The 12,500-nt window shown below is 44.5% G+C and overlaps 1 protein-coding gene across 1 annotated transcript in view; it reads right to left on the reverse strand.

The window, feature by feature from the left end:
* The window catches only part of LOC310798173 (receptor-type tyrosine-protein phosphatase gamma-like), a gene marked incomplete at both ends in the record, with an annotated part of 532,970 nt that overhangs the window by 123,341 nt on the left and 397,129 nt on the right, over positions 1–12,500 (reverse strand). The window contains one exon of the mRNA XM_083660647.1: positions 9,847–9,942. Coding sequence (XP_083516773.1) covers positions 9,847–9,942 — 96 coding nt within the window. The remainder of the gene's footprint in view (positions 1–9,846; positions 9,943–12,500) is intronic.

Below are 12,500 nucleotides of genomic sequence, written 5' to 3' on the forward strand. Positions count from 1 at the left end.
AACGTCAGTAAAATAAGGAGAGAGCTGCAGGTGCTTATGCAGAACTAGTGCGCGATTAAGTACACAGTGGGGATGACCCGCTGTGATGAAGAATATAACGAGATTAACAAGGTTGATAGCAAAACACTGTCGCAGCTGCCAGCACTGGCAGCATCACCTCCAGGCTAGCTAACTAGCCTGTCACATGACGCCTTCATGGTCCCCTCGTTAAAAGTCTGCAGATGCACGTTCTCACCTCTCTCTCTCAAGAAGCGTCACGTGAGTGTGGCGTTTAAGGCCATCTGTCGCTACAAAATAAATAAACGGGGTGTATCATTCATTAGTATTGCTGGACAGACATGTAACTAACTTTGCAACTTTGCTGAGCCATCTTCTATGTGCTGTAACACAGTGCAGTTTCTATTTGACTGGTGTTTCTTTTTTACATGTTTGGGACAGGCAAATGTCTCACAATGTTTTATTTTTTTGTAAAGATAATTTAATTTCAAATTGTTTTATTTTTTTAGTTTTAATATATTTTAAATTGTAACATATTTCATGTATTTTAGTCTGTGATATGTGAAACCGTGGTATTTTTGTCCAAGGTTATCATACCGTCAAAAACTCATGCCGGCACATCCCTAGATACCTAGTGGCAGTGGTGGCCCAACGGTTAGAGAAGCGAGCTTCAATCCCCGGGACCGGCAGGATAAATCTGGGTGGGGAAAGTGAAAAGGCAGCGCTTGCCCCTCCCTCATTACCACCACTGAGGTGCCCTTGAGCAAGGCCTTAACCCCAACCGCTCCAGTGGAGCTGATCAGTGGCCAGCAGATCAGACTGTGGTTGTACTGGTCAGCTTACAGGTATGAATGTGTGTGTGAATGTGAACAGGGCACTCCTGAAAAAGAGAGCATTGCTCTCAGTGAGACTCCCCCTGTATAAATAAAGGTAAAAAAAAAACTCTTGTTTATTATATCGCAATCACAATCGCAATCGCAATATTGTCCACCCTAATCGCTAATCGCACCTTTTCCCCAAATCGTGCAGCACTAGTGTGTGTGTACATGACAGGCTGCTACATATATGTGTGTGTATGTGTGTGTGTGTGTGTGTGTGTGTGTGTGTGTGTATGTGTGTGTGTGTGTGTGTGTGTGTGTGTGTGTGTGTGTGTGTGTGTGTGTGTGTGTGTGTGTGTGTGTGTGTGTGTGTGTGTGTGTGTCAGGCTGCTACATGTATGTCATAAAACTGGAGGGAGTAAATAAGAGCTGAAAGGATGGATAGCAAGTGAGTCATATGAGTGAGTCAGCTGAAGATGAGGGAAGGAGATACAGACAGACAGACAGAGAGGATGTGAGTATACAGTGTACAGTATACAGTGAGTATACAGTGAGTATACAGTGAGTATACAGTGAGTATACAGTGTACAGTATACAGTGAGTATACAGTGTACAGTATACAGTGAGTATACAGTGTACAGCAGGGATACTCAACTTGCTTTGCCCGGGGGCCACTTTCGTGAAATGATAGAAGGCCAGGGGCCAGTTAATAAACAATCAATATACATTTTTCTGTAGCGGATTGTAGGTTTTTGGGGTGTCAGCCAGAGTTTAGTCTGACAATGTTGTGCACACCGGATAGTTAGTTAGGTTAAGTTAGTTAGGTTAAGTACATACATAAGTGCCTGGGTAGCAAGCAGGCGGCGGTATTTGACAATTTGGCAGCTAAATAATAGATTATTGAAAGATATTCCATATTCCAGACTGAAATGCTATAACAGAAGTAGAGTATTGGCCAGAATGACATGAACATTTGGACACTTATTCAGCGGGTATCTTGCATGTTGCGTTCAGGTGCACTGTCATTTTTTTTTACAATTCCATCGCGGGCCACACAGGGGGCGCCCGCGGGCCGCAAGTTGAGTATTACTGGTGTACAGTATGCAGGCTGGCTGGATTAACAGACAGACAGAGAGGATGTGAGTATACAGTGTATGCAGGCTGGCTGGATTAACGTTCCAAGGAAAGGTAGCATCTCTGGCTAAATAAAGCGATCTTATTCTGTATGTGGTGGTCATTTATAAAAACAACACACACACACACACACACACACACACACACACACGCACACACACACACAAATAAGAAAACACTCTTACTGTAGGTAAGGGATTTTGATAATTGCCTATTTATCTCCTGCACAGGAAAAAATCATTGATTAAAGTATGACTATATGGTTTGCAAAATAAGCAGTAGTGTACAGTATATAACATTGAGGCAAAGCAATCTAAAAATAAACATATCAAGACACTACCAGTCAAAAGTTTGGACACACCACACTGATCTATATTTTGACTATTTTCCACATTTTGGAATAACTTTAAAGACATAAAAACTATGAATTCCCACAAATCGAAGTCTGCAATGACCAAGAAAGTGTTAAATCAAAACTTGTTTATATTTTATATCCCTTACCGTTGCCACCCTTTGGCTTCAGTGTGAGCATTAGATCATTATGTCATATCATTATGTATGCAGGGTGCTTCAGTGTGAGCATTAGATCATTATGTCGTATCATTATGTATGCAGGGTGCTTCAGCGTGAGCATTAGATCATTATGTCGTATCATTATGTATGCAGGGTGCTTCAGTGTGAGCATTAGATCATTATGTCGTATCATTATGTATGCAGGGTGCTTCAGTGTGAGCATTAGGTCATTATGTCATATCATTATGTATGCAGGGTGCTTCAGCGTGAGCATTAGATCATTATGTCGTATCATTATGGATGCAGGGTGCTTCAGTGTGAGCATGAGATCATTATGTCGTATCATTATGTATGCAGGGTGCTTCAGTGCGAGCATTAGATCATTATGTCGTATCATTATGTATGCAGGGTGCTTCAGTGTGAGTATTAGATCATCATGTCGTATCATTATGTATGCAGGGTGCTTCAGTGTGAGCATTAGATCATTATGTCGTATCATTATGTATGCAGGGTGCTTCAGCGTGAGCATTAGATCATTATGTCGTATCATTATGTATGCAGGGTGCTTCAGTGTGAGCATTAGATCATTATGTCGTATCATTATGTATGCAGGGTGCTTCAGCGTGAGCATTAGATCATTATGTCGTATCATTATGTATGCAGGGTGCTTCAGTGTGAGCATTAGATCATTATGTCGTATCATTATGTATGCAGGGTGCTTCAGTGTGAGCATTAGATCATTATGTCGTATCATTATGTATGCAGGGTGCTTCAGTGTGAGCATTAGATCATTATGTCGTATCATTATGTATGCAGGGTGCTTCAGTGTGAGCATTAGATCATTATGTCATATCATTATGTATGCAGGGTGCTTCAGTGTGAGCATTAGATCATTATGTCGTATCATTATGTATGCAGGGTGCTTCAGTGTGAGCATTAGATCATTATGTCGTATCATTATGTATGCAGGGTGCTTCAGTGTGAGCATTAGATCATTATGTCGTATCATATGTATGCAGGGTGCTTCAGTCAGTGTGAGCATTAGATCATTATGTCATATCATTATGTATGCAGGGTGCTTCAGTGTGCGCATTAGATCATTATGTCGTATCATTATGTATGCAGGGTGCTTCAGCGTGAGCATTAGATCATTATGTCGTATCATTATGTATGCAGGGTGTTTCAGCGTGAGTATTAGATCATCATGTCGTATCATTATGTATGCAGGGTGCTTCAGCGTGAGCATTAGATCATTATGTCGTATCATTATGTATGCAGGGTGCTTCAGTGTGAGCATTAGATCATTATGTCGTATCATTATGTATGCAGGGTGCTTCAGTGTGAGCATTAGGTCATTATGTCGTATCAAATGTATGCAGGGTGCTTCAGTGTGAGCATTAGATCATTATGTCATATCATTATGTATGCAGGGTGCTTCAGTGTGAGCATTAGATCATTATGTCGTATCATTATGTATGCAGGGTGCTTCAGTGTGAGCATTAGATCATTATGTCGTATCATTATGTATGCAGGGTGCTTCAGCGTGAGCATTAGATCATTATGTCGTATCATTATGTATGCAGGGTGCTTCAGTGTGAGCATTAGATCATTATGTCGTATCATTATGTATGCAGGGTGCTTCAGTGTGAGCATTAGGTCATTATGTCGTATCAAATGTATGCAGGGTGCTTCAGTGTGAGCATTAGATCATTATGTCATATCATTATGTATGCAGGGTGCTTCAGTGTGAGCATTAGATCATTATGTCGTATCATTATGTATGCAGGGTGCTTCAGTGTGAGCATGAGATCATTATGTCGTATCATTATGTATGCAGGGTGCTTCAGTGTGAGCATTAGATCATTATGTCGTATCATTATGTATGCAGGGTGCTTCAGTGTGAGCATTAGATCATTATGTCGTATCATTATGTATGCAGGGTGCTTCAGTGTGAGCATTAGATCATTATGTCGTATCATATGTATGCAGGGTGCTTCAGTGTGAGCATTAGATCATTATGTCGTATCATTATGTATGCAGGGTGCTTCAGTGTGAGCATTAGATCATTATGTCGTATCATTATGTATGCAGGGTGCTTCAGTGTGAGCATTAGATCATTATGTCGTATCATTATGTATGCAGGGTGCTTCAGTGTGAGCATTAGATCATTATGTCGTATCATTATGTATGCAGGGTGCTTCAGTGTGAGCATTAGATCATTATGTCGTATCATTATGTATGCAGGGTGCTTCAGTGTGAGCATTAGATCATTATGTCGTATCATTATGTATGCGGGGTGCTTCAGTCAGTGTGAGCATTAGATCATTATGTCGTACCATTATGTATGCAGGGTGCTTCAGTCAGTGTAAGCATTAGATCATTATGTCGTATCATTATGTATGCAGGGTGCTTCAGTCAGTGTGAGCATTAGATCATTATGTCATATCACTATGTATGCATGGTGCTTCAGTGTGAGCATTAGATCATTATGTCATATCATTATGTATGCAGGGTGCTTCAGTGTGAACATTAGATCATTATGTCGTATCATTATGTATGCAGGGTGCTTCAGTGTGAGCATTAGATCATTATGTCGTATCATTATGTATGCGGGGTGCAGCAATAAGAGGGACATCAATAAAGCCATGTGAATTTACAGCAGTATACTCATGTACTGCCAAATAACACAACATGTTGAATGCATGTGTGCTGCTCAACATATGCATAGTGAGAGAGGATCAGTAACTCACTGAGTCTCATTGAGATTCTGTTGGCACACGTAATGGGCCAATCCAGACTTTCACCAACTGTGCGGCTATGTAAATGTTTGCAAGTGTGTGTGCACATAAGTCGCCACTGGAGAGACTGAGTGTGCGAGGGAGGGAGAGAGAGAGCGAGCAGCATAGAGAGTGAAAGGGAATGGAGAGAGAGAGAGAGAGAGAGAGAGAGAGAGAGAAATAAAACAGAGAGAAGGGAATATTAACGGAGGGGTAATGGTCCAAGTAAAAGCCCACTTAGGTAATCGATGGCCTCAAATGAACTTTTAATCCCGCCAATTGAGAGTGATAGAGCTGATGATGATCTGCTCAGCTCAGTGGGGCAGTTGGACGGGAGGGAGGAGCTTTTATCGGCGGTTGGACTTTGATGTTGATCTACAGGTTCTGTACGGGACGCCCACGCAGCATCGCCGAGAAGCCCACATAAAGAACAGAACATAAAAACACAACGGAGCATAAAAAACACAGAGCAACAGAAGAGACAAAGTGAGGCGGGGAGAGCAAGAGAGAGGTTGACCTGATGTAGATCGATGATGATTCACAGACGAGCGTCTGGGTGGAGACATTGACTACATTCATTCTCTAAGCGTACTGTAAGCCTCTACGCCGGCATAAACCAACAGTAGCAGCGATCTTCACTTGCCAGCCGCCGGAACTGACTGTGACCCAGGGACCACCGTTCTGACTAAGAAGCAAGCTGAGGACCACAGGTGTGAGGAAAGGGGTTGAGATGACATGGAAACTACATTATTGAATGCATGGTCAGGGACCACCTGCAATGCTTTGATGGACCACCGGGGGGCCGTGGACCACCAGTTCAAAACCCCTGCCTTAGAGAGACTAATGTCTATAGTGGTTATTAAGAGGTTGATTGGTTTAAGTTATGTTATATTAAGTTAAGTATATTAAGTTACGTTTCTGTTTTAATCTGCCAAGGAACTTGGATGGCAACCAGCTGGCCAGGTGCCATTAGATAGATAGATAGATATTTTTATTCAAGTGTCATGCACACAGGGTGCCCAGCCCGCATGCCATTAAAGATTGCTGCATCTGTATAGGCTGGTGGGCAAGTTAACAGCTGTCTGTAGTCTACAGCACAGAGCCAGGTAACAGGTGAGAAAGTTAACAGCTGTAGTCTACAGCACAGAGCCAGGTAACAGGTGGGAAAGTTAACAGCTGTCTGTATTCTACAGCACAGAGCCAGGTAACAGGTGTAGTTAACAGCTGTCTGTAGTCTACAGCACAGAGCCAGGTAACAGGTGGGAAAGTTAACAGCTGTCTGTAGTCTACAACACGGAGCCAGGTAACAGGTGAGAAAGTTAACAGCTGTAGTCTACAGCACAGAGCCAGGTAACAGGTGTAGTTAACAGCTGTAGTCTACAGCACAGAGCCAGGTAACAGGTGTAGTTAACAGCTGTAGTCTACAGCACAGAGCCAGGTAACAGGTGTAGTTAACAGCTGTAGTCTACAGCACAGAGCCAGGTAACAGGTGAGAAAGTTAACAGCTGTAGTCTACAGCACAGAGCCAGGTAACAGGTGGGAAAGTTAACAGCTGTAGTCTACAGCACAGAGCCAGGTAACATGTGGGAAAGTGAACAGCTGTCTGTAGTCTACAGCACAGAGCCAGGTAACAGGTGGGAAAGTTAACAGCTGTATGTAGTCTACAGCACAGAGCCAGGTAACAGGTGAGAAAGTTAACAGCTGTCTATAGTCTACAGCACAGAGCCAGGTAACAGGTGGGCAAGTTAACAGCTGTCTGTAGTCTACAGCACAGAGCCAGGTAACAGGTGGGAAAGTTAACAGCTGTCTGTAGTCTACAGCACAGAGCCAGGTAACAGGTGGGAAAGTTAACAGATGTAGTCTACAGCACAGAGCCAGGTAACATGTGGGAAAGTTAACAGCTGTCTATAGTCTACAGCACAGAGCCAGGTAACAGGTGGGAAAGTTAACAGATGTAGTCTACAGCACAGAGCCAGGTAACAGGTGGGAAAGTTAACAGCTGTCTGTAGTCTACAGCACAGAGCCAGGTAACAGGTGGGAAAGTTAACAGATGTAGTCTACAGCACAGAGCCAGGTAACAGGTGGGAAAGTTAACAGCTGTAGTCTACAGCACAGAGCCAGGTAACAGGTGAGAAAGTTAACAGCTGTCTGTAGTCTACAGCACAGAGCCAGGTAACAGGTGAGAAAGTTAACAGCTGTAGTCTACAGCACAGAGACAGGTAACAGGTGAGAAAGTTAACAGCTGTAGTCTACAGCACAGATACAGGTAACAGGTGAGAAAGTTAACAGCTGTAGTCTACAGCACAGAGACAGGTAACAGGTGAGAAAGTTAACAGCTGTCTGTAGTCTACACAGCACAGAGCCAGGTAACAGGTGGGAAAGTTAACAGCTGTAGTCTACAGCACAGAGCCAGGTAACAGGTGGGAAAGTTAACAGCTGTCTGTAGTCTACAGCACAGAGCCAGGTAACAGGTGGGAAAGTTAACAGCTGTCTATAGTCTACAGCACAGAGCCAGGTAACAGGTGGGAAAGTTAACAGATGTAGTCTACAGCACAGAGCCAGGTAACAGGTGTAGTTAACAGCTGTCTGTAGTCTACAGCACAGAGCCAGGTAACAGGTGGGAAAGTTAACAGCTGTCTATAGTCTACAGCACAGAGCCAGGTAACAGGTGGGAAAGTTAACAGCTGTCTATAGTCTACAGCACAGAGCCAGGTAACAGGTGAGAAAGTTAACAGCTGTAGTCTACAGCACAGAGACAGGTAACAGGTGAGAAAGTTAACAGCTGTCTGTAGTCTACAGCACAGAGCCAGGTAACAGGTGGGAAAGTTAACAGCTGTAGTCTACAGCACAGAGCCAGGTAACAGGTGGGAAAGTTAACAGCTGTCTGTAGTCTACAGCACAGAGCCAGGTAACAGGTGGGAAAGTTAACAGCTGTCTATAGTCTACAGCACAGAGCCAGGTAACAGGTGGGGAAGTTAACAGCTGTCTGTAGTCTACAGCACAGAGCCAGGTAACAGGTGGGAAAGCTAACAGCTGTCTATAGTCTACAGCACAGAGCCAGGTAACAGGTGTAGTTAACAGCTGTCTATAGTCTACAGCACAGAGCCAGGTAACAGGTGGGAAAGTTAACAGATGTAGTCTACAGCACAGAGCCAGGTAACAGGTGGGAAAGTTAACAGCTGTCTATAGTCTACAGCACAGAGCCAGGTAACAGGTGGGAAAGTTAACAGCTGTCTATAGTCTACAGCACAGAGCCAGGTAACAGGTGGGAAAGTTAACAGCTGTAGTCTACATCACAGAGCCAGGTAACAGGTGAGAAAGTTAACAGTTGTAGTCTACAGCACAGAGCCAGGTAACAGGTGGGAAAGTTAACAGCTGTAGTCTACAGCACAGAGCCAGGTAACAGGTGGGAAAGTTAACAGCTGTAGTCTACAGCACAGAGCCAGGTAACAGGTGAGAAAGTTAACAGCTGTCTGTAGTCTACAGCACAGAGCCAGGTAACAGGTGAGAAAGTTAACAGCTGTCTATAGTCTACAGCACAGAGCCAGGTAACAGGTGGGAAAGTTAACAGCTGTCTATAGTCTACAGCACAGAGCCAGGTAACAGGTGGGAAAGTTAACAGCTGTCTATAGTCTACAGCACAGAGCCAGGTAACAGGTGTAGTTAACAGCTGTCTGTAGTCTACAGCACAGAGCCAGGTAACAGGTGAGAAAGTTAACAGCTGTCTGTAGTCTACAGCACAGAGCCAGGTAACAGGTGAGAAAGTTAACAGCTGTAGTCTACAGCACAGAGCCAGGTAACAGGTGAGAAAGTTAACAGCTGTAGTCTACAGCACAGAGCCAGGTAACAGACTGCAGACACTGTCTCAACTCTGTATATATACAACAGTGCTTTTCACTGTTCTCTATTCAACGTCAAAATATTTGATGGGAATTGCTTGGAAGAAGGCTGAGATGGAACTTCAGCAGCTGAAGCTCTGTGTCTTCACTGGTTGTACAAACTTCAATGCAGTTTCCACTGACATGCGAGTGAGTAGACGCTGACAGAATTCTTTATTTTCAGGTGATTTCAGGTGCACATTTGGCATTCATAAGTTCACCTGATGGCTGCCAGGTGGTTTGTTTTCACATAACCATCTGGGAACGAGTGGCTCGGGAAACCGTTTCAAAGGGCCCGGCACTTTCAGGAAATACCTGGCAGGTGATTGGATGAACCATCTGTCCATCACGTCTGAACGGGCTGGCTCTCGCCGTCGTCACACCTGAATCCCGCCCATATAGCTGCCTCTGGACCCTGATTGGTGCGAACCACTGGTGGTTTCGGATTCAAGCCAATAGATTGGAGCGTAGCAAGATGGACTTGTGTCGTGTGATCGTGATCTCACGATCCAGCCGACTCGCAAGGTTACTCATAAATAGGAGTACAACCATACACACACACTCATACACGCACACGCACACACACACACACGCTCATACGCACACACTCATACACGCACGCGCACACACACACACGCACACACACGCACACGCTCATACGCACACATGCACGGACGCATGGGGAAGGCGCACGCGCACGGACGCACAGACTTGAAGAAACGCTCCCACCTGAAAGAACACAGCCATGGCTGCTATGATCCTCTTCTCCCTGATGGCTGCACTGAGGCTGTCGAAGTCATCTGAGTTATACATGTAAACCTGCATCTGTAAGAGAGAGAGAGAGAGAGACAAACACACAGTCAGGCTGAGGACACCATGAGGAGAACCAGTGTGCATTATACACTGTAAACACACACACACACACAGTTTTTTTTTTTTTTTTTGGGGGGGGGGGGTCTCACAGTTGTACGTATGCTCACACTAGAGGATGACGCAGGACGGACAATCACAATATAAGTAACGTCATCAATAAGTGAAATGATCCTAGTGCTGATGTCATCATCTCTAATTTGACACCATTCACACAGCACACCTCACTGTGAATTCACACAGCACACCTCACTGTGAATTCACACAGCACACCTCACTGTGAATTCACACAGCACACCTCACTGTGAATTCACACAGCACACCTCACTGTGAATTCACACAGCACCTCACTGTGAATTCACACAGCACCCCTCACTGTGAATTCACACAGCACCTCACTGTGAATTCACACAGCACCTCACTGTAAATTCACACAGCACCTCACTGTGAATTCACACAGCACACCTCACTGTAAATTCACACAGCACCTCACTGTAAATTCACACAGCACCTCACTGTCAATTCACACAGCACACCTCACTGTAAATTCACACAGCACCTCACTGTCAATTCACACAGCACCCCTCACTGTGAATTCACACAGCACCTCACTGTGAATTCACACAGCACACCTCACTGTCAATTCACACAGCACCCCTCACTGTGAATTCACACAGCACACCTCACTGTGAATTCACACAGCACTCCTCACTGTGAATTCACACAGCACCTCACTGTGAATTCACACAGCACACCTCACTGTCAATTCACACAGCACCTCACTGTCAATTCACACAGCACACCTCACTGCGCGATCCAGATCACCGCCAAATTCTATTCTATTTGTGCACCAAATTTCAGCCAAATATTTGTTGTTTTTGTTTGTTTTTGTGTGAGTTCTTACTACGTATTGAATTGGATTTGCTATTTAACCCAGGACTTGTTCAGGACATAATATCCAACATGGTGGTTCAGATCAGTCTGTTAAGTTTGAGTGTGTAAACCTCTCACACTAGCGGATCATCTGTGTGCTCCATGGTGATGGGGATTCCCCTCACTCCATCCTCATTGGTGGGATGAATGAATGTGGTGTGAAGCGCTCCGTTAAACCTCTAGTGTGTCCCCAGCCTGTTAAACCTCTAGTGTGTCCCCAGCCTGTTAAACCTCTAGTGTGTCCCCAGCCTGACATTAAACCTCTAGTGTGTCCCCAGCCTGTTAAACCTCTAGTGTGTCCCCAGCCTGACATTAAACCTCTAGTGTGTCCCCAGCCTGACATTAAACCCCAGCCTGTTAAACCTCTAGTGTGTCCCCAGCCTGACATTAAACCCCAGCCTGTTAAACCTCTAGTGTGTCCCCAGCCTGACATTAAACCTCTAGTGTGTCCCCAGCCTGACATTAAACCTCTGGTGTGTCCCCAGCCTGTTAAACCTCTAGTGTGTCCCCAGCCTGACATTAAACCTCTAGTGTGTCCCCAGCCTGTTAAACCTCTAGTGTGTCCCCAGCCTGTTAAACCTCTAGTGTGTCCCCAGCCTGTTAAACCTCTAGTGTGTCCCCAGCCTGACATTAGCTTACAATCTCCTCATGCACATTCTCACTTATCATGGAGACATAATGTTCTCTTTACTGCCCCCCACAGGGCTGTTCCATTAGGGCACGGAGGAGGGACGAGGAAGCATCTCTTTACTGCCCCCCACAGGGCTGTTCCATTAGGGCAGGCAGGAGGGACGAGGAAGCAGCACGCGTACATGAGAGAGAGCTGCCGTACCGTAATTACCCTAGTTAAAGTGAAAGTCGATTTGACGATTTTCCTTTTTTTAACATCGTCTAATTTATTAATTCAAATTACGATTCAAAATCAATTTATCGTGCAGCCCTCCTGCCCCATATTGTCCAATTAAAATTATTATTATTATTATTATCATTATTAGATAAACTGGCAACATCTGGACATAACAGCTCTGGGCTTGATTTTCTGCTGTGAATGACCCAATGGGACTTTATTGCATTTTTATGACGCATTCAAAGAGAATGAGATCAAACACACACAGAAAAGTGGTCAAAGAGTCAGGGACTATTGGTTGTCATGGTGATAGTCATAGCGAGTGTGTGCACAGTAGCAATATTGTGTGTGTGTGTGTGTGTGTGTGTGTGTGTGTGTGTGTGTGTGTGTGTGTCTCTGTCTGTGTGTACATATTGGATGCACGTATGTTTGCATAATAGCTCCAGCACAGCAGAATTGTGTAGTGCTGGGGAACACACTCTCGCCTGCCAAAAGCCTTTTTGGGGGTTTTTAGATGCCAAGATCAACATGGTGAATATGACTCAAGATCAACATGGTGAATATGACTCCAGTAGCATTTGCTTTGCTAATCCTCGCACAGAAAGCCGCGTGCATCGCTTTTTGATCTATTTGCGGAGTCGTTGCCGAGCAGCCTGATATTATCTGTAGAGGCTGTGTGGTGAATTTGGTGCCGAGATGGCTCAATTAGCACGATATGCTACAGGCTAGGATG

Source organism: Poromitra crassiceps (assembly GCF_964638095.1).
Source record: "Poromitra crassiceps genome assembly, chromosome: 25".
Classification (NCBI taxonomy): Eukaryota; Metazoa; Chordata; class Actinopteri; order Beryciformes; family Melamphaidae; genus Poromitra; species Poromitra crassiceps.